General features: G+C 45.1%; 1 protein-coding gene across 1 annotated transcript; it reads right to left on the bottom strand.

Annotated features, from left to right (window-relative positions):
* Positions 1 to 605: 605 nt before the first annotated feature.
* LOC308276643 (vomeronasal type-2 receptor 116-like) lies at positions 606 to 27,636 on the bottom strand (the record flags this gene model as incomplete). Its single annotated transcript, XM_080715467.1, has 11 exons — positions 606 to 682; positions 4,954 to 5,832; positions 7,295 to 7,382; positions 9,743 to 9,970; positions 11,735 to 11,852; positions 12,009 to 12,541; positions 14,869 to 15,160; positions 20,705 to 20,841; positions 20,894 to 20,958; positions 27,359 to 27,486; positions 27,629 to 27,636. The coding sequence occupies 11 exons, from the start codon at positions 27,634 to 27,636 to the stop codon at positions 606 to 608; spliced, it is 2,553 nt and encodes an 850-aa protein (XP_080571593.1).
* Between the last annotated feature and the right edge of the window lie 347 nt (positions 27,637 to 27,983).

The following is a 27,983-nucleotide window of genomic DNA, read 5'->3' as shown; positions in this document are numbered from 1 at the left end:
TTCATTTCCTAATACCACACACAATAAGAGCGTGGTGGTGCACACATGAAATCCCAGTACTTTGGAAGCAGGGACAGGAGGATCGCAGGACAGGAGGATACAGCCAGCCTAAGCTACTTGGTGAGGTCCTCTGCAACTTAGGTCTTATTTTCAAAAAAAGAAAAAAGAAAATGGGTCTTGTGGTATAGCTCAGGGGTAGATAGGCCTTGAGTGTCATTCCCCATACCACAAATATATGAATAAAACAAAATTTTAAAAAGTCTGAGGATGTATCTCAGAGGCAGAATGTCCCTGGGGCCATCCCCAGTGCCAAAGCAGAGAGATTAAACACAGAAAATCACATAGCCACAGCCACCCGTAACATTTGGGTAAAGAGTAAAACTTACACTAAAGGTTCTCTGTGCTCTGATTTCCTTAAAAAAGATTGCCAGACCATGGGCGACTCCATATTTGGGTAATAAAGGAGGAAAAAGGCTCCCAGCACCACATCTCCTTCTTTCTGGATATTTGGTTTCAGGTGATTGACACAGACTGTGACATTATGGTACCACGATGTGTGCAAGGGCTGCGTGAGCGGGAAGAAGAGTAACAGAGAGAAGAACATCTCAGGCTCCAACCAATACAGAGGCAGTCTGGCATTCAGGCTGAGCTTTGCAGGTGAAGAGCAGGATCCAGGTGTCGTCTGTGCAGGGACAATGGTGTCCCCCTGTCAACGGATGTCCTGGACTTGTGCAAAGTGTGCCGACGGGCTTTTCAGCAGAGACACATGGAGAAGGAAAGGGGGCACCAACGGAGTCACGGAGCTGAGACCTGAGCCATCTGGCTGTGGTCACAGCAGCTCAGGTGTCCTGTCATTTCATGGCTCTGCTGCTGTCCCATCCAGGAGCTTGGGGACCCACTGCCCGGGGCTCTGCACCTGTCACCTCCATCCTGATGAAAACACTTTGCAAAAACATGTTTGTGCCTCGGCTTCTCAACGCCCGCCAGGATTTCATCATGGTCCATCGAGGCTCAGGACCACAGCAGCCCTGAGTTGCTGAGAACCCAGAAGTTTAGACTTGTTGTCAGTCCACTGCCCTGAGGGACAGGACAGGGTGAGCAGGAGTTGGTGTTGAAAACAACTGAAGTTAGAATCCTACAGTGAGTCCTGCACACCCATGATTATCCAGCACCATTCACAACTACCTAGGCGTTCATCAACAAATGAATGAATAAATATAATGTGGTATAGGCACACAGTGGAATTTTACTCAGCCATAAAGATGAATAGTTATGTCATTTGCAGATAATGGATGGAACTAGATAGAGTACAGTATGCTAAGTGAGACTGGCCCATGTAATAAAGACAAAGGTCCTAGGTCTCCTATCTACATGGGCTCCAGAGAGAAACAGGACTTGAGCTGAATGAGGAGAGAGGCCAGGAGAGCAGAGGAAGGCATTGGAGAAGGAAAGGGGAAGGGCAAGAGGAGGACTGAGAAGGACACACACCACATCCTGCTCTGTTCCTTGAAGGAGGATTTGCCACCAGCCTCTCTGACATGTACAGAGCAAGAAGGGGCTGTGCGGGTATGTAAGGAGGGAGCACACCCAGAGGTATGTGCAGTAATGTAGGCACACTTTGAATGTCACTGTGATGTATAGTTACATACCAATAAAGTATAACAAAAAACTCAAAATACCAAAAGGAGATAGAGTAGGAGTCAACAAAATGCCCAGTCGCAAAATGTCATCACTTGGAAGCTTGGTCAAGGACGTGGGCATTGAGGTCAGCGGGGAAGTCTCCTTTGGTGCTCAGGGAAGGCGCATTGACCCTGTGCCCAGGTCACTCCCAGGACGGCAGGATCCTCCTGGAAAAAGTGGGCTTTGAGGTTTCCTCAGAAGGAGGCTGTGAACAGGGCGTGGTGGAGCACACTTGGAATCCCAGCATTTGGGAGGCTGAGACAGGAGGATCACGGCTCGTGGGCAGCCTAAGCTATTTCATGAAGCCCTTTGCAACTCAGTGTGACTCTGTTTCAAAATAAAGAATAAAACTTAATAGGGCTGGGGATGGAGTGATCCTCCTGTCTCTGCCTCCCAATCGCGGGGATTACAAGTGTGCGCCACCACGCCCAGCCCTTTTAATCTTATTCATATTAGAGTTTTCCGATGCATATGCCTGTAATTCTATTATTTTTTATTTACTTTGATATGCATTAATCAGGTGCCTATAGGTTTAGCTATTTTCAGGTGAATTGCTCCTTTGTCTGTAGTGGTCATTTTGACATAGCAAAGTATTCTAATGTATTGGTAATAAATAGTCAAACACTTCAATGGCACTTCTCATAAAAAGCCAGAAATACCTTATAAATATTAACTAGTGAGTACTCGTTTCAATCTCAAGTTCTATTATATTTGTGTGTATAATTATGATAGTTAGTACAAAAGATTGATCTCAGAGATATTCTACCTCTGAGTCACTCCTACACCAGCCTTCTTTTATCTTTTATTTGGAAAAAGGATCTCACTAAATTGTAGAGGGCTCTCTAAGTAGCTGAGGCTGGCCTCAAACCTGTTCCTCCTGCCTCAGCCTCCCCAGTGCTGGGATTGCAGGCTGCGGCCCCACCCTGGCTGTTGCTATATTATCACCACTTCATCTTTGAGGAAACTGAGAGAGTGCTCTTTTATTCCTTGCCTGAGTTCCCTGGCTGGTGAGAGTAGAACCCAGACTGGATCCCAGAGCATCTCTTCAGCCCAAGGTCCTGCTGATTGAGCATGTTTGGTGGACCAAGAGAGGTGTGACCATGGTCATACTTCATCCTAAGGAGAAAGGGTGTTGTGTAGACACATCAGGAAATTGTAACATTCCATGTGCAGGAAGTGTTCTGCAGAACTGATTGGAACTTGTGGGTTATATCTGGAACAGCCCCTTGCTGTGTACACATGGAGGGCAGGCACTGACCTGTCCATCCACACACACCCCTGGAGGGAGCTTTCTTCTCAGGAGGCTGCTCCATGGGGCCCGGCAGCTACATTCCAAGAATCCAAGCCTGGTCAGAAGCGAACCGGGGCCTCAGTGCAGACTGCATGGAGGAGGCCTCACAGGCTCCTCACTGAGCCATCAGGGCCTCTCCTGGCCTTCTCTCTCCTCTCTGCCCACACCTGAGTGGCCCTCTCCTCCTGACATGCAAAAGCCTCCCTTGGCTTCTGTGGCATGATACTCTTATTAAACCACATCCTGGCCACTGCGTGTTCCTAGAGTGCTTACTCCAGGTGAGTGAGCAGGGACACGGGCCCTGGACTCGGGATCCAGTGTGGACGGCAGGTGATTGTCTCAATGAAAACATATACCACAGTGTGTTCATGAGTAAAAATCTAAGGTTAAAACTATTAAAAATCCAACTAAATAAAAACTTTTGGAATCAGTGTTTGAGCCCAGGGACATTTCACACCCAAGCTCTTTTTATTTTTTTTGGAAACATCATCTCACTAAGTTCTTGAGACTGGCCTCAGACCTGCGATCCTCCTGTATCGACGTCCCAGGTGCTGCGATGACAGGTGTGTGACACCATGCCCAGCTCTCTAAGTAATTTTTAGGTAAGGAGAGAATAGGTATTGTATCATGCATATTCCATAATTTCTTATCCGAAGATGTCTCTGAATTAGCAGGTGGCAAAAAGAAGAAAGTAGACAAAATATGTTAAAGTTAGAATCAAAGGCTACCTGAAAATCTTCATGGAATCAGTGACCATCCCAGAGAATGCCTGCAGCCAGGTGTGGTGGCCACATCTGTCATCCAGTACCTGGAGGCTGAGCCTGGAGCATCGCAGGATCCAGGCCTGCATCAGCAACTTAGCAAGGCCCTCAGCAACTTACAGAGACCTGTTTAACAATAAAACAAACAGACTGAATAGACACTTCACAAAAGAAGATATACAAAGGGCCAATAGATACATGAAAAGATGTTCTACATCACTGGCCATCAGGGAGATGCAAATCAAAACTACACTGAGATTCCATCTAACCCCAATCAGAGTGGCAAGCATAAAGAAATCAAATAATAACAAATGCTGGTGAGGATGTGGGGAAAGAGGAACTCTTTTACACTGTTGGTGGGAGTGCAAACTAGTTCAGCCACTATGGAGATCTGTGTGGAGATTCCTAAGAAAGCTGGGAATAGATCCACCATATGACCCAGCTCCACCACTCCTGGGTATTTTTCCAAAGGGGTTGAAGGCAGAGAACTACAGCAACATATGCATACCTATGTCCATAGCAGCACAATTCATAATAGCCAAAATATGGAACCAATCCAGGCCTCCATCAACAGATGAATGGATTGCAAATCTTTGGGTAATATACACAATGGAATTCTATTTAGCCATAAAAAAGAACAAAATCATACCATCGACAAGAAGATGGAAAGTCCTGGAGAGCATTATGTTAAGTGAGATCAGCCAAGCACAGAAGGAAAAGGGAAATATGTTTCTTCTAATATGCCAAACTAGGGAACATAGAGGATACCAGTGGGACTCCAGATAATGGAGGAGAAATATCAACAAAGTTTGAATGGAAAGATAGGAGAGGAGGGAGGCTGAACTTTATTAATAAGGGTCTACATCTAATTATGTGTAAAATTATGAATAAGGCATGGTTACCCTGGACAATCATTGGTGGGAGGGGTGAAATGAAAATGGGTATGGGGAGGAAGAGGGCATCAAGTATAGTTTAAATGTATACCATTTATGTTGAATAAAAAATTTGTATATAATAATAAATAAATAAAAATAAAACAAATAGGGCTGGAGATGTAGACCAGAGATAGAATGCCCTTGGGCTCAAACCTCAGTATGAAAGGAGCAAGAAGCAAGAGGAAGACAATAATTAAAAAACATTTCAAACTTTAAAATTAGGAAGGAGATTTATGGTGGAAGCCTCCAGAAAGCCTATTTCTCGTTGAACATTGGTCCTTCAGACCTTTCAGAGAGTTCTCATCAGGTCTAATGAGAATGATGTAGCACTTGGGGGCAAAGATGCAGCCCAGGAGCCCCGCACTGGAGGCCAAGATGGAGAAGACCTCCACGGCCACCATGGCCTTCCCCTTGCTGCTGTGGTAGACAGGGAGGAAGGTGACCCAGACACTGCAGAACAGCAGTGAGCTGAAGGTCAGGAACTTGGCTTCGTTGAAGGTGTCAGGCAGGTTCCTGGCCAGGAAAGCCACCGTGAAGCTCCCCAGGGCCAGGGAGCCCAGGTATCCCAGGACACAGTAGAAGGCAGTGACTGAGCCCTTGTTGCACACGATGAAGATGTGGCCGTGTTCAGAGTATGCATCCGTGTCAATAAAGGGAGGAGAGGTTCCCAGCCAGATGGCACAGAGCATCACCTGGATCAGGGAACAGATGGGGATGATGAAATTAGGAGCCCCTGACACCAGGAGCTGCCTCATCCTCCTCCCAGGACCCGTGGCCTTGAAGGCCAGAACCACGGTGACAGTTTTGGCCAAGACAGTGGAAACAGCCACAGTGAACCCGACTCCAAAGGTAATCTGCTGGAGGATGCAGGTGGCCATGTTGGGACGGCCAATGAAGATCAAGGAGCAGAGGAAGCAGAAGGCGAGGGAGACGAGCAGGACGTAGCTGAGAGCGCGGTTGTTGGCCTTGACGATGGCAGAGTCTCTGTGCTTCACAAAGACCCCAAGAACCCCAGCTGTGAGCGCAGAGAAGCCCAGAGCAGCACAGGCCAGAGCCGTCCCCAGGGGGTCCTCATAAGCCAGGAAGGACACCACCTTGGGGAGGCAGTGGCTCCTCTCAGGGTTTGGGTACTCGTGCGGGGGACACCGGATACACTGCTCTGCATCTGGAGGGGAAACATCAGCAGTTCATATTTACTGACTTGTCCTCTTTGCCACATAAAAGTCCACGGTCCCCTCTGTAATGTCACTGAGGACAGACTGCCTGTGATGTCCAAGACAAGCACAGAGCAGGCTGTGCCATCGCTGAGCTGGAGAATGCTGAGCCCACCCTTCCAGAGACACTGGAGGTCTCCGTGGCTCCTTCTGTGGCTCAGTGACGTCACCAAGTCTCCTCCATCACCCTGTGTCTTCTCATGATAGGAGGTCTGTCATGCTAATAACATTGACCCAGATCCATCAGGTGGAAGCCTTCCTTACACATGCTCAACCCAGAAATCAACTTCCTACACCTTATAGGACCTCCTATATTTAACGTACCCTTCTTTCTTTTTTTTTTTTTTTTTTTTTTTGGTGGTACTGGGGTTCCTGGAAGCCCTCCTTCCTCCGGGCTACACTCCCAGACCTATTTTATATTTTTGAAACAGGGTCTCTTACGCCAGCACGGCTGGCTTCGAACCTGCGCGATCCTCCTGTCTCTGCCTCCCAAGCGCGGGGATTACAAGCGTGCGCCACCACGCCCGGCGACGTACCCTTATTTCTACTGGTTTCAGTATATAACTTCACATCTGCTGGAAGTAGTCTTGTTCCCATCTGAAATTTTCATTTCCCCATGAAAATTCTGATCAGTGTTTCCATATAAATATTGAAAACACTTTGAATTCACAAGTTTTGAACTTCAAATGAAATTTAATTGCCATTATATTATTAACTTTCTTGTGCAGAAGTTTGGTCCTGAGGGGTGCTCTGCCACTGAGCTACACCCCCAGACTCTTTTTTATTTTGAGTCAGGGTCTGGCTAAATTTCCCAGGCCGGCCTCTAGATGTGTGATCCTCCTGCCTCAGCCCCCTGAATGACTGGGATTTCAAGCGTCTGACACAGCACCCAGCTATAATTCAGTACATTTTTCAGTAGTGAGCATTTTAATCAAAATATTAAGACTAGATTGGTTTTATATTTTTATATTTATTTCCAACTGAAAGCATTGTTTGGTGACCATTTTTCCTATGAAGTGGCAGTCCTGCTGTCTCAGCCTCCCAAGTACTAGGATGACAGGCATGAATCACCATGTTCAGCTCATGCCTTCATATGTTAACTGGAGCTTTTTCATGATCATATAATAATGCAAAAATTAGGGTCCAGTATAAAGAATGTGTCCTCAGGCCTTGCATGGTGTTTAACATGGTTCAGTGCACTAAAACCTTCCTATGACAATTCATGCTTACTTGCTCTGTGTGTATCTCCTGGCGATGAAGAGCCCAGTCTTTCTATTGGTTTCATGCTTCCAAGGTACCCACGGGTACCTTGAGGATGGCTCATCTTGCATTCCATGGGTGGACATTAGCCTGGACCACTGTGAGGTCTCAGAAGACTGTCTGGGGCAGCACTGGAGGCTAACAAAGGCTGACTTGACTCTCCACCAGAGCTGACCTCATAGGCAGAGCTGTGTAGGGCCACAGAGGACATGGGTGGGCAGACAGTGACCTCAGCAGGCGTCTATAGACAGGATGGTGGACGGTGAACAGGGGCCTCTGTGGCCCATGGCCAATGTCCTTGGCTCCTATCACTGAGTAACTATGACAGAGAAGATTACTGTAGGGTGGCTGTGAACTGTTACCTGTTTCATTGGAAATGTGTCCCTCTGGGCATAGAACACAGGTAAAACAGCAGACTGGTCTTCCTTCCTGGGGGATTCTCCTGAATCCTGGGCCACAGCTCTGGCCGCACACAGATTGAGGAGTCTGAGGGAAACCAAGTGATGGTTAGAGTGTGCTGCGTTATTATCTACTTTAACAGTGTGTCAGAATCTCTCTCCAAATAAGAAGGCACTTTGACCTTGGAAGAGAAGGTCATCTCTCATAACACCAAAGGTCACCATGGGATCCTATGTGGACACCTGATTCTGGGCTCCTAAGCTGAGCTGCCGTCTCTCCATCTCAAGCGATCACCACATATCACCATGGCGCAGGATCGCATTGGGTTCAGACATCAGCCACACACCCGGGCTTCTCATATAACCTCATCACCCAACTCCTTTCTGTATGAGATTCTCTGTGGGTCTGTCAACTGCTATGCCTGAGAATACTTTGAGGTTGCATCTTTGAATGGGGACTGTTGGACTTTATGTATAATCTATCTAATCTCTACTTCATACCTACAGAAAATCTCAGTGAGTGACACACCACATATTGGGGCCTTCTGAGGCCAAGTGAGGCCTTAGAATATAATGGTTAGTATAATTGTTGAGAATTATAATTATGTATAATTGAGAATATAATTATGTACAAAGTTGATTGTTGTACAAATCAACTGCCATAAAATAGCAGAAGAGAATTTGGGGAGGGAGTTGGGAAGAGAAAGAGGAGGACAGAGGAAGGAAACAGTTGAAATAATACTGCAGCGATAGGTGAAGGCGTTACTACCAATTTCAGGACCTTGTATGTGGATGAAGGAGGAGAGAGGGTGGTGGGATTCTGAAGCAAATACATATGGCTGTGTGCATGCACGCTTGTATCACACTGAACCTCACTGTGATGCATAATTGACATGCACTGATAAAAGTCTTTAAAAAATGCCTGGCGAGCCGAGTGTGGTGGAGCTAGCTTGTAATCCCAGCATTTGGGAGGCTGAGACTGGAGGATCGTGGTTCATGGACAGCCTCAGCTACTTAGTGAGGCCCTCTGCAACTCAGTGAGACCCTGTTTCCAAGTAAAGAATAAAAAATAGGACAGGGGATGTAGCTCGGAAGTCGACTGCCCCTGGATTTCATCCCCAGACCCGCAAAAAAAATTTTTTTAATTTCCTAGAAATTTCAAGGTGTGGAAGGAGAACATGAACTCATCTTAGTGTGTTAAGGTCCTGAATAGAGCTGGGAATGGTGGGAGTGGCATGTAATTCCAGTACTTTGGAGGCTGACACGGGAAGGTTGCAGGTTCAAGGCCAGTCTCTGCAACTTAGCAAGATACTGTTTTCAAATTTTTTTAAAAAGGTCTCAGGGTTTAGTTCAGTGATAGAATAACCCTGGGTTCAATCCCAGGACCATGATAAAGGAAAGTAGTAGAAAACATGCTGAATAGAACAAAGTTTGAGGAGTAAATGGCATACAAAGTACCAAGAACCATGTAAAGAATACCTCCCGGAGGGGAACGATGTCCTGATCCAGGACCCACTTGTGATTATATACAGCAACACATCCCAAGGATTCTCACCAGACAGGAGGGAGGTTCTCAGGTCATATGGACAGATATATTTGGTTTTTATGCATCTGTACTTTCATTTCTGTTGTTATTTGCAACCTTTGTTTAGTTTTATTACAGTTGCATGGATCATTGTACCAGAACCTTAAAAAGCAAATTCTTAAAACTTTCTCTTTCTATGGATTTTAGCTCTGAATTTGTCCAGAGAAAATCTCATCATACAAAATCAGGAAGTGATTGGTGAACTTGGTACCAAGCAAAAGGGCTCACACTCAGCCTTATCTCAGGACTTTTTACTTAATTACTTTTGCAGTGATCAGGATTGAACCCAGAGTCTTGAGCATGTCAGGCAAGGGCTGTACCCCTGAGCTATGCCACAAGCCCTTCAAGACCATGTTTGCTTATTTATTTATTTATCAATTATCTATTTGTTGTGGTAATAGTGATCGAACGCAGTGGCATTCTACCTCTCAGCTGTTTACTTCTGAAACAGTCTTTCTTGGTTGACGAGGATCTCAATGCTTGTTAAGGCTGTCCTCAAACCTGCCATCCTCCTGTCTCAGCCTCCCAAGTTACTAGGCTTACAGATGTGTTCCACCACACTCAGTCAGCACTCTTTATGTTCCTCTTTCTTTATGCAATAAGGAAACAGAATCATACCTGTGTGAAGCCAATAGGCCACTCTATGATCTCCGCATTGATGACCAAGCCTTCATGGAGTGGACTTCCAGAGGCAAACTCCCCTACTTTAACCAGCAACCGAAGGCCACCAGGGAAATTCACAATGTTCTGGACATCATACATGATTGCGTGGTTTCCTTTCTTGTCTAAGGATATGAGCTGCCCTGCAGTGTTGTTAAACTGGAGTTTCTTCAGGAGTGGATGGAGCTGGAGGAGAGGCATTGATGTGGCAATGAGGCGTGCATACAAATGGAAGGTGGGAAGCCCTTAATTCCTAGGCAGTCCTTCTTCCCACCTCCCCAGGCTCAGGTTTCCTCCTGAGGAGAGGCTCAGGTCTGTTTGTCTAGATAGTCACCTTCTTGTGGGCTCAATGGAGGGGAAGAGTTCTCCCATGTGCACAATGGTGGAGCCTTGGAGTCCAGGGATTTTAGGACGGGCTAAAAAGTTGGTGTTAGCAGAAGCACTGCCACAACTCTGACCAGCAAAGTCTATTTGGAGCAGCTTGGAAGCCAATTCTCATACTTAGTAAGGAGTGGGACTTTCAGAGCCTGCGGAGGGCAGCCTGGTGTGTGTGCACATCGCACCTCATCAAAATAGAAGATTAAATACGTGCAGTTGGTTGTTCTTTTCAGTTTAATCTCAATGACATTTAAAGGAGGCTGAACATGGGCTCCTTTGTCTCTGCTGTTGGACCTTCTTACTGACCAGGCTATTGTCTAGTGACAGGGAAGGGAGCTATTGGTGTCCCCAACTAAAAAAAAAAAAAAAACTCAAATTCTCAGGAGATTTTGAAGGGAGTGTGCTAATCTGTTAGTTTCTGATGTCCAGAGCACTGTGTTGAGGGAAATTACTAACCTCTGGTTGCTTACACAGTTTTGTTGTTTTTCTAAAAGTTTGACCCTCCCATCTTTGGAATCCACCTGGACACAATGGCCTACTTTTTTAACTGCCAACTTCCAATAAGAACCAAATTGCCTATCAAACATTATTATAGGAAAAAATAGAAATTAGATGGTAGACGAGACTTTCTGGCATTGCTTTTTACATATTTGCCTTTTTCTACATAGTAGATTTATTTTACATATTCCAAAAATCTGATTAGTGATGTTGACTATTGTGCATGAGTTGATAAATGTATTTCATACATAGACTATGGATTCAGATCAGTCAGGATTAATAGCCAGAAAAATCCATCTCAAACCCGGAGGGCAGTCTGAGATGATAGGCACCAATCGAGGTCTCCTATTTAAAAGTTTAGGCTACGTTTAGGTGGGTTTTATAAAAACAAATGATGTCTAAGCTGGATGCAAAGGCACATTTGTCACCAAGTACTTGGAGTCTGAAACAGAAGAATCGCAAGTTCAAGGCCCACCTCAGCCTATGAGTGAGGCTCTCAGAAACTTTTGAAACCATGAAGACATTTAAAAAATGTTTTAAAGACTGGGTTGTCCCCACTTCTAAAACTATAAGGAAGAAGGAGGAGGAGGAGAAGGAGGAAGCAGAGGAAGAGGCTTAAAAACAATTCATTTCCCAGAGTCACATCTTATAGATAATAGAGATATAGAGTAATAGAGTCTAAATGGATGGAGTCCACTTCATCAATGCAAAGTACCCAGAATCATACATGGCACTCAGTCCATGTCTCCCAGCATTGGATACACTCCAAGAAAAATGCAGATTGGTGCAATTTATTCACCCTGTCCGTTATGAGTTGTGTTCACATATTTGATAGTATTTTATCCTGCAATAGAAAATGCTTTTCTGGTTCAGTTTTCTAGCTAAAGAATCTGAGATGGAAGCTCCCAGAAGCAGAATTCTCTCCACGTGGGTTACAGTGCCAGCTACACTTAGAGCCAGTGTGAAGGTGCCCATGCTCCTTGTTGCCTGTTCCTGCTGGTCTAGAGATGAAAACACAGTCAGGATGCCCCTCAATATGGTACCCGCGGGTGCCAGCAGGTACTCAGCCCTTACCTGCCATGGAGGGGGCCTGGGCTGCTCTGCATCCTCTGGAGATCCCTGTGCTATTCTCTCCACAAGCACCTCATGGAGGACGTGGGCCACGGCATACACAGCATTATAGAGGAAATAGCTGGAGTCAGATAAGGTCATCAGGTCGATATAATCCATACCAGACTCTAAAGAGGCATTTGGTTCGCAGTCTCCTATTTTCCCACATGATGACCCAGCAGGTGAGCATTTAAAATATAGAAGCCAAACTTTACTGAAGTAAAAATCTTCCTGGTACTGGGAAGGGTTGACAGTCTTGAGAAAGTCTTGGAAGCCAGGGATTTCCCGCTTGTGTTGTGCAAACGAGAAGCTTCCATGGAAGGAGTGCAGCAATTGGTAATTCTCATAAACAGTGATATCCCACTTGTCTGCCATGATCCACACCTTATCTGTGATTACGAAGTGATCTGTCATGTAGTCTACTATGAAGAGACTCCCTGCTTCACCGTAGAGTATATGCACGTTTGCAGATGAAATGCTGAGCCTGTTCATGGCAGTGTACATACTTGGTGGATGCATTGTCTTAAAGGGAGGGAGCCTTTCAGTTAAGGCCACACAGATGTCTTTCTTCACCATTTCCACATTCAGACCCTGAAGGAACCGTTCTCCTTTCAAATCATCAGATACTAAGATGGCCACCCATGTCCAGCCAAAATTCAGCAGTAATGACACCATTGCATGGACCAGAGAGCTGTCCTCAGGGGCCATCTGGTAGAGTGATGGGAACTGGTCTTTGTCATGTAGCATAAGATCAAAAGATCCATATGTGACCTGAGTAAGCAAAGAAAAATATGATTCTGAGTTACAGGGAGTCAGAGTTTTTTCTCCTTAGAAACAAATTAGAATGCTCTGTACAAAACAGGGAATTTCACCCAGGCACAGTGGTACACATCTGTGGTCTCTGCACTTGAGAGGCTCAGACAGCAAGACTGCAAACTGGAAACCAGAAACAGCAACTTAGCAAGGCCCTGTTTAAAAAAAATAAAAAATAAGCTCAGTGTGGTGGTGGTGGTGGTGGTGGTGGTGGTGGTGGTGGTGGTGGTGGTGGTGGTGGTGGTAGTGGTGGCGGTGGATGCTTGTAATCCCAGCACTAGGGAGACAGACAGAAAGATCTGGGTTTGTGTGAGCTTCTGATACATAGTGAGGCCCTCTGCAACTCAGTGAGATCCTGTATCAAAATAAACAAAAAAATAGGCCTAAGGGTGTTGCTCAAAGGTAGAATGCCTCTGGGTTCATCCTCAGTACTATCAAAAAATAAAAAGTTTAAAATTAAAAAATGCAGGTTCTTTGGCTTGAAATAGAAGGAAATCCCTGGGAGGGAGGGAGGGAGGGAAGGAGAGAGAGAGAGAGAGAGAGAGAGAGAGAGAGAGAGAGGGAGAGGGAGAGGGAGAGGGAGAGGGAGAGGGAGAGGGAGAGGGAGAGGGAGAGGGAGAGGGAGAGGGAGAGGGAGAGGGAGAGGGAGAGGGAGAGAGAATGAATGAATATGAAACTGAATAACATCGTCTTGCGTGGTACTCTCCTATAGAAGATTCCCTGTACTCCCCTTGTGGTCATACAGAACACTTTCTGAGTGTCTTACCTTTAAAATTAAAGGGTACCGGGCATCCTGGCACACGTCTGTATCCCATTAGTTTGTTGACTGAGAAAGGAGGATCACAGGTTCCAAGCCAACTTGACAACTTAGTGAGGCTCTGTTTCAAAATAAAAATAAAATGGGTCTGGGGCCATAATTTAGAGGGAGAATGCCCCTAGTTCCAATGCCCAGTACCACAATTTAAATAGGCAAGAAAATAGAAAGGTGAGATTGAAAACTGTTTCCACTCCTGCCTGGGAATAAGGAGGTCTGACATGGTGCAGGGTGGAGGTAGCAGGTTGTATTTCACTCCTGTGGAGCAGAGCCAGCACCAGTGACCCATGCTGCCTGTGCACACTGATGATGAAGTGTCTTCTTACTACACTGACCTCCTAGTAATCTGGACTTCAGTTATGAACACAAGGACTGAGGTCATCTTGAGGATTACTTTCATTTCCTGTCTCTGATTTTCTAAAACTTTTTTCTTCCTGAACACAATGCTAAGCTACAACCTGTGTTTGTCAGTGACACCGTCCTGATTCTTAGAAGTGTTTGCAGAGCTTCCTGCTAGGAAGCAGTGACTTGGGGAGGCCTGATTCCTAACCTCTTTCATCTCTCTGACCAAAGTACCTGAGAAGGACAGCTGAGATGAGGAAAGGTTTATTGGGATCATGGATTTAGAAGTTCTGGAGTTTCTGTTCTTCTATCCATGTTCAGATGTCTCCAAGGTAGAGACTTTGGTACAAGACATGGCAGAGGGACAGAAATAACAGCTCAAAGCAGGGGAAAGCAGCAAGTGGGACAGGGAGGGCCAGGGACAGATACAGTTCCCAAGACCAAAGTCCAGGGCCCCCATTCAGCCATATCCCACTTCTCCACCTGGCTGGGTGTTCTAATAATGAATTCCAAATCATATGCTTCAGGCTGGGCAGAAGCTGTGGGTAAGCCCCAGGATGGGTGTCTCTGAGCCTCAACTCTCCTTGGGATCCCTGGAGCCACAATGACCTCATCGTTGCCCACAGATGCCAGCCAGATGTCCAGGGACTTCTCTCCCTACACCTGACAGTCACTGGTGCCTGGAGGCCTCTGTGGTGGTCATGTCCTCTGGGCAGTCTCTATGCTGTGGACATATCTTGGAGGCCCACAGTTGTGAGTCATCAGAAGTCAATGTTCCAGTGAGTGGGAGATGAATATGATGGTCAATACTCTTTTTGTTTTATTTTTATTTCTGCCTTGAGGATTGAGCTCAGGGGCATTCCAACTCTGGCTGTGGTCCCGCTCCCTCAGCCTCCCAAGTACTGGGATTACAGGAGAGCTCCACGTCCAGCTTAGTTAGATGCTAAATCTCCAGAGCTCCTTCTCCATCTTTCTCCTCACACTGCTGAGATTCTCAAGAGTATAGGAATTCAGAGACCTGATCACCTGAACCCTCATAACACTCAGATTCCACTTTGTCTTGATCACATACTGGGGCCCAGCACTAGGGGAAATCTGCACATCCTCTACAGAATGCTTGTCCTACTACCTGAGGGGTTTTGTAGAGCTCCAACAGGGCTCCGGTCTCAACCGAAAATGTTGGCGAGGTCCCTGCGATGGCAGCAAAGGGTCTGTGCTGATTCTTGCACTGGTAGTTAGGGAGAACCTCGTCACCTCCTGACAGCCACATCACAGTGCTCTCAAGGGTCCTGCGTTCACTAGGGAAGACATTGTAGATCTGGAACCCCACGGTCAAGTTGGGGAGCAGGTGGGGGTTCCTGTTGATCTCCTCGATGGTGAAGTAGAAGGCCAGCACATGTTGGTAATTCTTCAAAAAATACCTAGACAGAGGAGCAGCATCAGGGAGCAGGTGAGGTCAGGAGGCTCAGGGGTGGGTCCTGAGCCAGCATGAGCACCAGACAGACTTGACCCAGGCCCCCCTCCAGAGGTGCCCTGGCCTGTGGACCCTGGTGAGTAAGGTTCCCAGGGCCCTGGTGACCTTGAAATGGCTCTTGGTCTCTTGAGAAGCACACTGTGTTCTAAACACTGAGAGATCTGTGGGGCATTTGAGTGGGCTGAGGTGGAGGTTCACTGGTTGCTGTCACTGTCAACTGGACCACTTTGCTGAAGTTTCTATAAATTCGAGGTGCACTGATGGTTACAACAGGAGCAGGAAGTTCTTAGGGAAATGAGTGAAGGTGGCTCACACCCTTCTTCATAAACCCTCTTGTTTTATGACACTGAGGATTGAGCCCAGGGCAGAACCCAGGCTTTCTACCACTGAGCCACAGCCTCCTCACATACTTGTTTTGCTTGAAAATGAGTCTCTCAAGGGTACCAAGAGTTTCACTAAGTTGCTGAGACCTACCTTGAACCTGCAATTCTCCTCTCTTATCTTCCAAGTACTGAGATCACAGCCATGAGCAAAGAGGCCAGCTCAGACAAACCTGTCCTCCTTTTCCTCTTAGAGCAGAACCAAGACACAGCAGTGCTGGTTTTCCCTGTGTTCAGGAATCCTTAGCCAATCTCTGCCCTGCCTGCTGACCAAAGCTTTGGGAGCAGTCTCCCCTTTCTCAGGTTTCCCAGAAGGATTCTGAGCAGCTCATGCTGTACAGAGCCCTTGTACCCTAGTCCACCCACACTTAAGAGAGCCGGCCAGCCATTATGTTTTTTTTTCAAATGTGAACACATGATTCAGGACCTCTAATTAATTTTTGTAGGTTTAAACATCTTCACTTTGTGTTCCTGGACTTTCTTTCTCTGTAGAGAATGTGCCTTGATCCTTCCCCTTCTCTCCTTGCCCCTTCTCAGGTATTTTTGTACCTAAATTTACCAAAAAGGAAGTTCTTGGATTTTAGACCCTCCTGTCAAAGACTTCTGTTTCTGAAAGAATACATAAAATTTTTTTCTTGTGTGTGTGCGTTTGTATGTGTTTTGTGTATGTGTTTTTCAATTGAACCAAGAGGCACCCTACCTCTGAACTACACCCACAACTTTTTTTATTTTATTTTTCTTGGTATACTGGAGATCAAGCCCAGGGGTATTCTCCCTGGAGCAACATCTCGGCTTTTACATTTCATTTTATTTTTTTCAAAAAGAGATTTTCTGAATTGCTGACGCTTTTTTTATTTTTGTTTTGGTTTCAGTTTGTTTGTTTGACCAAACAAGTAGTAGCAAGGCAGGTGTGGTGGCACACGCTTGTAATCCCAACATTTGGGAGGATGAGACAGGAGGATCATGGTTCGCAGACAAACTTAGCTACATAAAGAGGCCCTTTGCAACTCACTAAGACCCTGTTTCAAAAGACAGAATAAAAAATAGTGACTTCAGGAAAGATGGCTATGGAGAAAAGCAGTGTTTAAGAGTCCTGCTAACACTCGATCTCTATTGCCACAAAATTGGCGCTTTTCATAGCCAGAAAACACTATCAGCAGAGAAATAAAAAATGTAAACACAAGGGACAGAGAAAAAGAAAACTAGAAGAAAACCAGAGACCATACTAGAAACCAGCCCGGATTGTGGAGCTGCACCAGCGCCATCATGAATCATAGCACCAGGATCCAGAGAGGAAAGCTAAACAAGGAGCCGAAGTGAGCAGCTGCGGATCATTCAGGTGTAATTCAGCAGTTCTTTCAGCGCAAACAACATCTAACACTCCTAGTGGCTATCTCATCAGGGCTTCCAGGGAGTCAGAACACAGCTCAAAACCACAAAAGAAATATGCCAGCCTCAGGCCCGAGGGTGTGGCAGCAGCACCATATTGCCAGCAGCAGCAGCGAGTTCACCACACCCTGGACAGCGCGCAAAATAACCATGAGTAAAATTGAGATGAAGAAATCCCAGGGGACTTGCGCAGCTTTGATAATCTCCCTTGGTCTGAGATTTTGCAGTCCAACCCACTGAAGGAGTAGCAGTAGCAGAGATACCACACACTAGTCACAGGTCCCCATGGGCAAACACCCAGCCTGGCATCCCCCACAGTTTTGCACAGCCTCAATTAATTCCCTGGGTCTGAGACTTTATGATACAACCCAGTAAAGGAGTAGTGGCAACTGAGATTACAATAAACTCGAGATCCATAGCACCCTAAGTGAAGTCGTAGTGACCTGGGGAAGAACCTTGAAAAGGCACAAACTTCTGAAATCATGGGAAAGAGGAACAACAATAGAGTAATGAATGCCCACAACCCCATAATATCAGAACCTGATAACAAAGAAATTCAGAGATCTCCAGAAGATCAAATCAGGAATACAACTGTAGAAATAATACAGGACTTTAGAAAAGATATTAGAGTCTAAAAGACATAAAGGAAGCAATCATTGGAGTAAAGGCATCCAACAAACTATAAACAATATGTTAGACCACATGGAGAATAGAATCTCACTCCTAGACGATGATCACTCCAAAAACAAATGCATAATTTATAATTTAGAAAAAAAATCTGACAGCAGGAAGCTGACATTGAAGAAATGTGGGCCCACTTTAAGAGAGCTAACCTAAGAATAATTAGAGGATGGAAAAGAAGGTGAACCAAAGGGATCAATAACCTCTTCAAAGCAATAATAGCAGAAAGTTTTCAAAACACAGAGTAAGAGGTTGATACACAGGTCCAGGAAACTAATAGAACTCCCTTTAGACAGGATCAGAGAAAAGGTTCCCCATGCCACATAAGTGCCAAAATGACCAATGTGGAAGCCAAGCAGAGAATCTTAAAGGCAACAAAAACAAAGGGCCAAGTGACATTCAGAGGCAAACCAATTAAAATCACTCCAGACTTCCCAAACCAAGTCATGAGAGCCAGAAGGGCTTGGAGTAACATATTCCAAACTCTGAAAGAAAATAACTTCCAGCCAAAAATTTCCTACCCAGCAAAACTATCTATCAAATTAGATGGGGAAATAAGAAGCTTCCATGACAAACAGAAACTGAAGGAATTTATGTCTTCAAAACCAGTGCTAGAGAAAATACTCAATGAGATTAACCACAAAGAAGAAATAGGAACTACACACCAGAACCAGAGAAACAAGATTTTCCATCCAGCAGACAACAAAGCAAAGAAGAATAAACAGTAGTTCAAACAGAAATAAAATCTTAACATGTTAGGAATTAAAAGTTATCTCTCAATAATCACACTGAATGTAAATAGCCTCAATTTCCCAATAAAAAGACATAAAGTGGCAAAAAGGATTAAAACCCAGAATCCATCCATCTGAGGCTTACAAGAAACACACTTTACAAGTAAAGATAGTAACAAATTCAAGGTAAAGGGCTGAAGCGAGAAATTCATGTTAAGTAGCCATCCTAACAAATATGAAATTTGTCACTATAGTTTTTATTTGTATTTCCTTAAAGATTAGTTATATTATGATAATGAGGAGTAATATTCATGTGTTTATTGGTCATATAAAAATCTTTGGAGATTCATTATCTATTTTAGTCTTTTACCCATTTCTAACTTGTATTGTTTACTTTTATTGTTGCTAATTTCTAGGATTTCTATTTGGAATATTAAGATACCTTCAGATAGAGCATTTGGAAATATTTTATCCCATTCTATCAGTAACTCTTAATTCTGCTTACATTGTCTTTGGATGTAAAATATTTTTCTATTTTTTATGAAGTTTGTTTATTCTTTTGTTGCCTGTGCCTTTGGAATCATATCCAAGAAATCACTGCCAATTTCAATGTTGTGAAGTTTTATGAACCAGGTTTTCTCAAAAAGTTTATAGTCTTAAGATTTACATTTAGGTCTTTTATCTATTTTGAATTAATATTTGTATATGGTGTTAGGTAAGGGCCCAATTTTATTCTTTTTCATGTAGTTATTATTTTTAACAATATTTAGTGAAAAGATTATTATTTCCTTCACCAAATGCTCTTGGAAACCTTGTCCAAAATAACTTGACCATATGTGGAAGAAAAAAAACTTATCAAAATTAATCAGGAAACCAAGCATGGGAAGGATAGAGGGGAGGGAAGGGTTAGAGATTGGGTAGGGGCTGATTGGGTGATGTGTGCATGTATATCTCAAAAAGGTTTTTATCCCATTAAGATGTTTAACTATAATGCACTAATAAAAATTTACATAACAAAAAATAGGGCTGGGGTTTAGCTGGGAGGTAGAATAACCCTGGGTTCCAATCTAACCTGGTACTACAATACATACATACATACATACATACATACATACATACATACTAAAAGTGCCTGGGATGTAGCTCAGTGGAGGAGCGCTCCCTGGTTCAGCCCCATACTGACAATCTGTGTGTGTTAGTATGGTAAATTAATCATTAGAGACCCACGCAGACCCCCTGCATAGAGTCCAGAGCCAATGCACTTTCTGCAGAACGTGCAGGGCACCATTACTTATTAAGGCTGGATGTGATCTGTGGAAACGCTGAGCCAGACCAACTTGCCAGACCATGACAGTGGCCGAGGAAAACCAAGGGGCTTCCTAAGGACTTCGAGGGTTGGACACCATGAGGGTCACAGAGGCTCAGACACCTGTGTGTCCCCATAAGGGGCTTCTGCCCCCAGGCGAGGCAGGTCCTAACAGACACAATCATTCCAAATCCCACACTACTGGATCACGTACATCAGAATGGTGGAGTAGGAAAATGTGTTCCCTACTCTCCTCAGTACCTGTGGAGCTGAGAGCAACCGCATGGTTGTAGATTCATGAGGATGAGAGAGAACCTGGGAATACCTTGCTCTGCATTTCTCTAATTGCTGTGCAGACTCAAAGAGCATTAGATACTTGAGAATTTGAGACAGGAGGATCAAAAAGACTAGGGGTTAAATCAGCGATGAGTACATGTTTGTACACACAAGTTTTTTACCCCAATAAGTTGTATGAATATAATGCACCAATAAAAAAATTAAATAAATTAATTAATTAAATTTAAAAAGGACTGGGGGAGTATAGCTCAGGAGTAGACTGTGCCTTGGTTCATTTCCTAGTACCACACACAATAAGAGCATGGTGGTGCACACATGAAATCCCAGTACTTTGGAAGCACAGACAGGAAGATCAGAGTTCACAGCCAGCCTCAGCTACTTGGTGAGGTCCTCTGCAAATTAGGTCCTATTTTCAAAAAAAAAAGAAAGAAAGAAAAGAAAAAAGAAAATAGTTCTTGTTGTATAGCTCAGGAATAGATAGTCCTTGGGTTTCATCCCCCATACCACAAATGATATAAATAAAACAAAATAAAAAAGGCTGAGAATGTATCTCAGAGGCAGAATGTCCCTGTGGCCATCCCCAGTGCCAAACCAGAGAGATTAAACACACAGAAAATTACATAGTCACGGCCACCCATAACATTTGGGTAAAGAGTGAAACTTACACTAAAGGTTCTCTGTGCTCTGATTTCCTTAAAAAAGATTGCCAGACCTCGGGCGACTCCATATTTGTGTAGTAAAGGAGGAAAAAGGCTCCCAGCACCAGGTCTCCTTCTTTCTGGATATTTGGCTTCACATCATTGACACAGACTGTGACATTATGGTCCCAGGATGTGTGCAAGGGCTGCAGGAGAAGGAAGAAGAGACATAGAGAGAAGAACATCTCAGGCCCTGACCAACACAGAGACAGTCTGGCATTCAGGCTGAGCTGTGCAGGTGAGGAGCAGGATCCAGGTGTTATCTGTGCAGGCACAATGGCGTCCCCCTGTCAACGGATGTTCTGGACTTGTGCAGAGTGTGCAAGGTGTGCAAATGGGCTTCAAAGCACAGACACAGGGAGAAGGAAAGGGGGCACCAAAGGAGTCACGGAGCTGAGACCTGAGCCATCTGGCTGTGGTCACAGCAGCTCAGGTGTCCTGTCATTTCATGGCTCCTATCCAGGAGCTCAGGGACACACTGCCCAGGGCTCTGCACCTGTCACCTCCATCCTGATGAAAACACTTTGCAAAAACATGTTTGTGCCTCGGCTTCTCAACGCCCACCAGGATTTCATCATGGTCCATTGAGGCTCAGGACCACAGCAGCCCTGAGTTGTTGACAGCCCAGAAGTTTAGACTTGTTGTCAGTCCACTGCCCTGAGGGACAGGACAGGGTGAGCAGGAGTTGGTGTTGAAAAGTTAGGATCCTACAGTGAGTCCTGCACACCCATGATTATCCAGGACCATTCACAACTACCTAGGCGTTCATCGACAAATGAATGAATAAATATAATGTGGTTTAGGCACACAGTGGAATTTGACTCAGCCATAAAGATGAATAGTCATGTCATTTGCAGATGATGGATGGGACTAGAAAGAGTACAATATGCTAAGTGAGACTGGCCCGTCTAATAAAGACAATGGTCCTAGGTCTCCTATCTTACATGGCACTAGAGAGAAATGGGACATGAGCTGAATGAGCAGAGAGGCCAGGAGAGCACTGGAAGGGATTGGGGAAGGAGAGGGCAGGAGGAAGAGGAGGACAGAAGAAAGAAACAGACCACATCCTGCTCTGTTCCTTGAAGGAGGATTCGCCACCAGCCTCTCTGACATGTATGGAGCAGGAAGGGGCTGGGCGGGTGTGTAAGGAGGGAGCACACCCAGAGATTTGTGCAGGAATGTAGGGATCACTTTGAATGTCACTGTGATGTATAATTACACACCAATAAAAGTATGCCAAAAACACAAAATACCAAAAGGAGGTGGTGTAGGAGTAAAAAAAATTCCATAGAAAAATTCCATCACTTGAAAGCTTTGCCAAGAACATGTAGAGCTAGGTCAGGGGGGAAAGTCTCCTGTGCTGCTCAGGGAAGGCACAGTGACCCTGTGCCCAGGTCGCTCCCACGGCTGTATGATCCTCCTGGAATAAGTGGGCTTTTTGGTTTGCTAAGAAGGAGTCTGTGTGCTGGATATGGGGCTTGTAATCCTAGCTTTTGGGAGGCTGAGATGAGGAGAATCACAATTTGTGGACAGCTTCAACTACTTTGTGTGGCCCTCTGCCACTCAGTGATACCCTGTTTCAAAATAAAGAATAACAAAATAGGGCTTGGGGTATAGTTTGAAAGTAGAATGACCTTGGGTTCCATCCACATTTATGGGGGAGAAAAGAAGGAGTCTGTGATCCAATGCAGATCTCTTGGTCACCCCACCCCAACCCTTCACAGAGCGAAACCTCTTCCCTCAGCCTGACGCTCTGTCTCGCCCTGGGAAACAGAACCAAGAACTCACCACTGGGGGGGCCTAACAAGTCAAAACTAAGGAAACCCAGAGCTTTGCTTCATATTCACCTAGTGCTGCATCTCAATTTTTTCCACCACTCTTTGTAAAAAAAAAAAAAAAAAAAAAAAAAAAAAACCTCTACCCAGTTTTCCAATTTTAATTTTAGAAAATTAGGAGCCTTAAAATGCATGTTTATGCTGTTTGAATTTTTGGAGATGGAACCCAGGGGCATTCTACCTCTGATCCACATCCTCAGTTCTATTTTTCATTCTTTATTTTAAAACAGCCTCACTGGCTGGGATCGGAGTCTGCCGAGGGGTTAGGCCAGTGCTGGGCCTGCGAGGCCGGGATCAGAGCCTGCCGTGAGGCAAGGCCGGTGCTGGGGCCTCTGAGGCTGGGAACAGAGTCTGCGGAGGGGTGAGGATGGTGCCAGGACCAGCGAGGCCGGGTTTGGAGCCTGCCATAAGGCAAGCCCCGTGCATGGGTCTCTGAGGCCGGGACTGGAGCCTGCTGAGGGATTAGGCCGGTGACAGGGCCAGCGAGGCCGGGATCGCGGCCTGCCGAGGGGTTAGGCTGGTGCTGGGGCCAGCGAGGCCGGGATTGGAGCCTGCCATGAGGCAAGGCCGGTGCTTAAGCTAGAGAGGGCGAGATCAGAGTCTGCTGGGGGGCCAGGCTGGCGCCGGAGCCTTCAGGAGCAGGATCGGAACTTGCAATGTGGCATACATAGAGAAACATCACAGAAAATAGAAAATCAGATGCTTTCCCTAATATGCAAAAACTAGGAAGAAATGGGTAATGGGAAGAGATCTAGTTGAAGAAAGGGCCCCATGGAAGAGCAGTTTTTTAAGGTGACCAATCAGAGGGGATGGGATGAGGGAAGATGGAATCCCTTTAAAACACATGATATATGTAAACAAATGAATCAAAGTTAATCACCAAATCAAGCATGGGATCGCTGGAGGGGGAGGGAATGGGGCGGGAAGGGGACAAGGGATAATTGGATGATGTGTGTTTGTATACCCTCACAACTCTTGTATTCCATTGTGATGTTTGACTACAATGCACCAATATAAATATATATTAAAAAATACAAAATAAATAAACATAGCCTCACTGAGTTGCAGAGGACCTTACTAAGTAGCTGAGAATGCCCACAAACTGATGTCCTCCTGTCTCAGCCTCCTGAATGCTGGGATTACAAGCTTGCACCACCACACCAGGCTAGACTTTATGATACAAGTATATATTGTGGAATCGCTGGCTACCTCGCATACCGTCTCTTTCTATGGTGAGAACACTTAAGTTCTGCTCTGTTGCTGCTTTTCAAGAAGACAACAGACTGCTTTCTACTTTGAATACTTTGCTAATTTTAATTGCAATCTTACAGCACAGTGAGGTCAGTGTGACACAGCTCACATGCCTACGCTTGGCATTGTGTGGATTTTGTTTGGTTTGGTTTTGGTGGGGATTTTTTTTCCTTGGTACTGGGTATTCTAATGTCGCAACATTTTTATTTTTTTATTGTGAAATGGGGTCTCAGGAAGTTGCTGAAGACCTGGCCAAGATGCTGAGGCTATCCTCAGACCTCAGTCTCAGCCTACCAAGGACCAGGATAACAGGCATGCACCACTGTCCAAGTTTTTATTATTTTTAACTGTAGTGACTGGGGTGTACAACCCATCTCTTGGACTTATTTCTCCTTATCTAACTAAAAATTTGGACAGAACTTTTAACTAAAATTTCTTGTATTTAATAAACAACCCCCCAGCTGAATATTAAGTTCCTCAGGGAAACTTTAACTTCAATCATATGCTTAACTCAGAATGTACTGAAGAACCAGCGGTAGAATCCCAATTTTTAATACTCCTGTGTCCCCTTAGGGTATCAGTTACACAACCTCAATCCCACCCTGAAGAAATAGCTGTGAGAGCTGGAACAGTCCAGGAAAGAACTGAATGTAACTTTTCCCTGCATTTCCTCCTTCTCCAGCTGAGGTCCAGTGTTTTACCCTGACCTGGTATCCATGATAAATCTGCACTAAGTTCTCTCTTAAGTGCTCTTAAATATCCTAAAAAAAATAAATTCTATGCTGACTGTGTGGGCTCAGGTTGGTGGGCTGGGGGATGCTGGTTTCCTGGGAAAGTCTCCTGTCCCCTCGTGGTGGGCTCTGCCTTCTGTGGCTCTTCCCAGCCCTGCCCAGTAGATATATAACCACCAGCATCACAACATGCATGGCTCTGAGCAAACACATGAAGGTGTTATGGTTGCAATGGCACTGTGGGCTCTTTTCCTCAATTCAAATAGATAAATTGGATCAGGAAATTAAATCTAATAGCTCAGTGCAGCTGCAACAAATCTTTACTACAAAGTCAGTGGGAAATAGAAAGGGAAGAGAAGAAAAGCAGTGTGCCTGGCAGACACACCGAAGAGCCCCAATATGGAACTCTGCCCACCACTCCATCCCCAGCCTTTAAATACAGGGTTAGTTTTTAGGTTTTTTTATTATGGGAAATTATTGTAGGTGTTATTAAGGTAATGTATAGTAACTTGTTCCTTGGCATGTGGTTCCTTCTTGATTCTGGCAGTGCACCTACTAAGTGCAAAGGATAATGATCCATCTTGGTTTTTTTTTATTGCTGATGTATCCATTTCCCATCAACCATGGGTGCTTTGAGATAAAAGATGGGTCACAAAGAAGAGGAGGTAAACAGAGGCATGGATCTCCTTTATGTATTTCTAAGGTTAAAGGCTTTAATTGCATCTACATTCTTGCCATGGATATCATTAGGACCAATGGCAGAGGGGAGGGAGCTCCACAGTGTACCAGGCCAAGATGCCGCCTCTCTCTCTGCCTGATGCCTGCCCAGCACGCAGTCTCTGCCTGCTGTTCATGTTTTTTTGTAAATCAATACCAGAGCAGTTTCTCAATACTGGCCAAAGATGTATAGAGTTTGGGTTATAAAACAATTTTCAGAAACTAATAAACTTATTTACACATTCCAGCAAATAGCTCAAACAACTTGAGAAACTCATAAACAACTTATTTATGTCTGCCAGAATATGGCTTCAGAAACTTGTGTGGATCGTCAGTCTAGGGCTCAGACCAGCACATCTGTGCTGCAGTTAATAACAGACCCCTGGGTCAGGAGCTGTCTCCTCTCCTCTGATGGACGCACATCATCAATACATTTGTGCCTACTGACAGGAGTCTCATGGTGTTGGATGAGCCTGGAGGAGCTGCCAAGAAGCTGGGCAGTGCCCATGAAGTCCTAGGAAGAGACCTGCCTTCCTACAAGCAGCGTGGGGTGCTTTTCTCACACCACAGCAGCCCGCCCCTGTGCACCACTACTGTCCAGCAACCACTGTGGTCCAGATCCTCTCCCTGCCTGAGGATCCCAAGACTCCAAACCACTCCTTGAACTCCTGAACCTCCTCTTCCACTCCTGAACTTGGTTCAGTATTTCCCCACTCCCTGTTTTTTGTATCATATTATGTTTTTATGTATTATTTTCTGAATATGTAGAATTTGTGTGTTTTTCTCCAAGAGAGGGTGTCGTCTCTGGCCAAAGTATTCCCCCACTTTTAGATATTCTTTCATAACTATTATTTTTTGGTAATGATTCTTTTAACTCTCCACACAAATTGCTCCGGTGGTGTAAGATCAGGACTGTGAGAGAAACTGAGTCCGTGGAAAACAAACTTTCTGGTAATTTGTCTAAGCCTCTAAACGTCCTCGGCTTTGTTCAAATGGTAATAAAATCTAGTTAGAATTTAGATGCAGTGGCAGCATTCCAGCCAGTAATTACAAACGCAGACTTCCCCTCTATCTCTGACCTTCATCCTAATCACTAACTTACAACAAAAGCCCTAGAGGGGAGGCAACCCGGTGCCTCTATTTACCCCTCTCTTTGTGATCCTGCCTAGATACAGGAAGACAAACGTTGGGTATGACATCAAAGCAACCTATTTTATGAGCAGCTAATACTGCCCAATACAATAGAGCTGAAGGCTAGGAAGATTCTTGACCTTTACACCCAGTATGAGCGCTGCCTGAGACAGGGAGGCGCCACGTGGCTAAGAAATGACTGTCCGAACAAAGGATAGATATAAAAATGTGTAAAAGAAAAGAAATATGGTGAGAATAAGAAAGGATTCTTGTATGAAGAAGAGCTTATCGTAAGATTGTCCCAAATAGGAAAGAAAGGAATTAGAAAGATTAAAAGCAGGTTGCAGAAGGATTGTGATGTGGAAATGGATTATTAAAAGAGGAATAGGTTTCTAATAAGCCTATCGTTTGAGGAAAAGTGTTCAGCAGCTAAGGAAATACATCTGACAACTAAATCTAAAAACTTCAGGGTATTTTTGGTGTTTATCTGCCAAACTGTGTTGTGAGTTTGCTTAAGCTTTCAGATTTTAGAAGGCAAGGCGGATGACACCTGGGAGAACTCCATCACATATACCTGGATCGCCACATCTCCCCATGCCTGACATATGGACTAAGCCCTAAAGATGGAAAGTTCCAAAAAAGTTAAAGAAGATTCCATGAGAGGCCTCCAAGCCCTGGGTGTGCCATGTCTTCTGGAATTTGCCCTTTGGAACCACTGTCTGCAAGATCCAGGGAAAAATCTGGAGCTAATCCCTTGAATGTCGGACTAGTTTTGTTTACTATTGTTTTGCAGTGATTTCACTCCCCTCTTTTTTCTTATTATTAACCTCACTGGTGAAGGGTATAAATTTTCTGGGTTCTTGTAATAAAGTGTCAATAGCTCAAGAAGCTTTTGTCCATGTCAGATTCCTTCCCGAAGCGCCATAAATAGGAACTTAAAGAAATTTATTTCATAGAGGGGAAAGAATCGCTGCAGATAAGCGGCTGCAGAACGGCACCCGAATCCTCGCCCATCTTTTCTGAGATAATTCGATCCTGAGTGAACTCATGGCCATTCCGATTGAGCAGTCTGCGGCAGGGCACATTGGGTGGACCAAGCAAGGTGTGACCACAGCTGCACTCCATCCTAAGGTGAAAGGGGTGGATGGCTGACAACCAGTAAATGGGGCATCATGTGTGCAGGAAGTGTTCCGTGCACCTGATGGGACTTGCTGGGTTGTATCTGGGAACAGCCCCTTGCTGTGTACATGTGGAGGATGGACACTGACCTGTCCATCCACACGCCCCCCTGCAGGGAGCTTTTGTCTCAGGATGCTGCTTTCTAGGGCCCCACAGCTCCACTCCTAGAACCCCTAGAACCCCAGGTCTGACAAAAAGAGAACCAGGGTCCAAGTGCAGGCAGAAGGGATGAAGCCTTGGCCGACTCCCACACAAAGAGGCAAGAGCCACCCGGGCTCTCCTGTGTGTGCCTCCTCTCTCCACTCTGCCCACACCTGCATGGCCCTCTCCTCCTGATATGCTGAAAGCCTCCCTTGTCCCTGGGGCATGATCCCGGATGCTGTGTGTTCCTTGAGTGCTTACTCCAGGTGAGCTATTGGGGACACGAGTCCTGGACTCGGACTC

The sequence above is a fragment of the Muscardinus avellanarius genome, assembly GCF_963383645.1.
Source record: "Muscardinus avellanarius genome assembly, chromosome: 18".
Classification (NCBI taxonomy): Eukaryota; Metazoa; Chordata; class Mammalia; order Rodentia; family Gliridae; genus Muscardinus; species Muscardinus avellanarius.
Note: the sequence above shows the minus strand (reverse complement) of the source record. Positions and strands in the feature narration are given on the sequence as shown.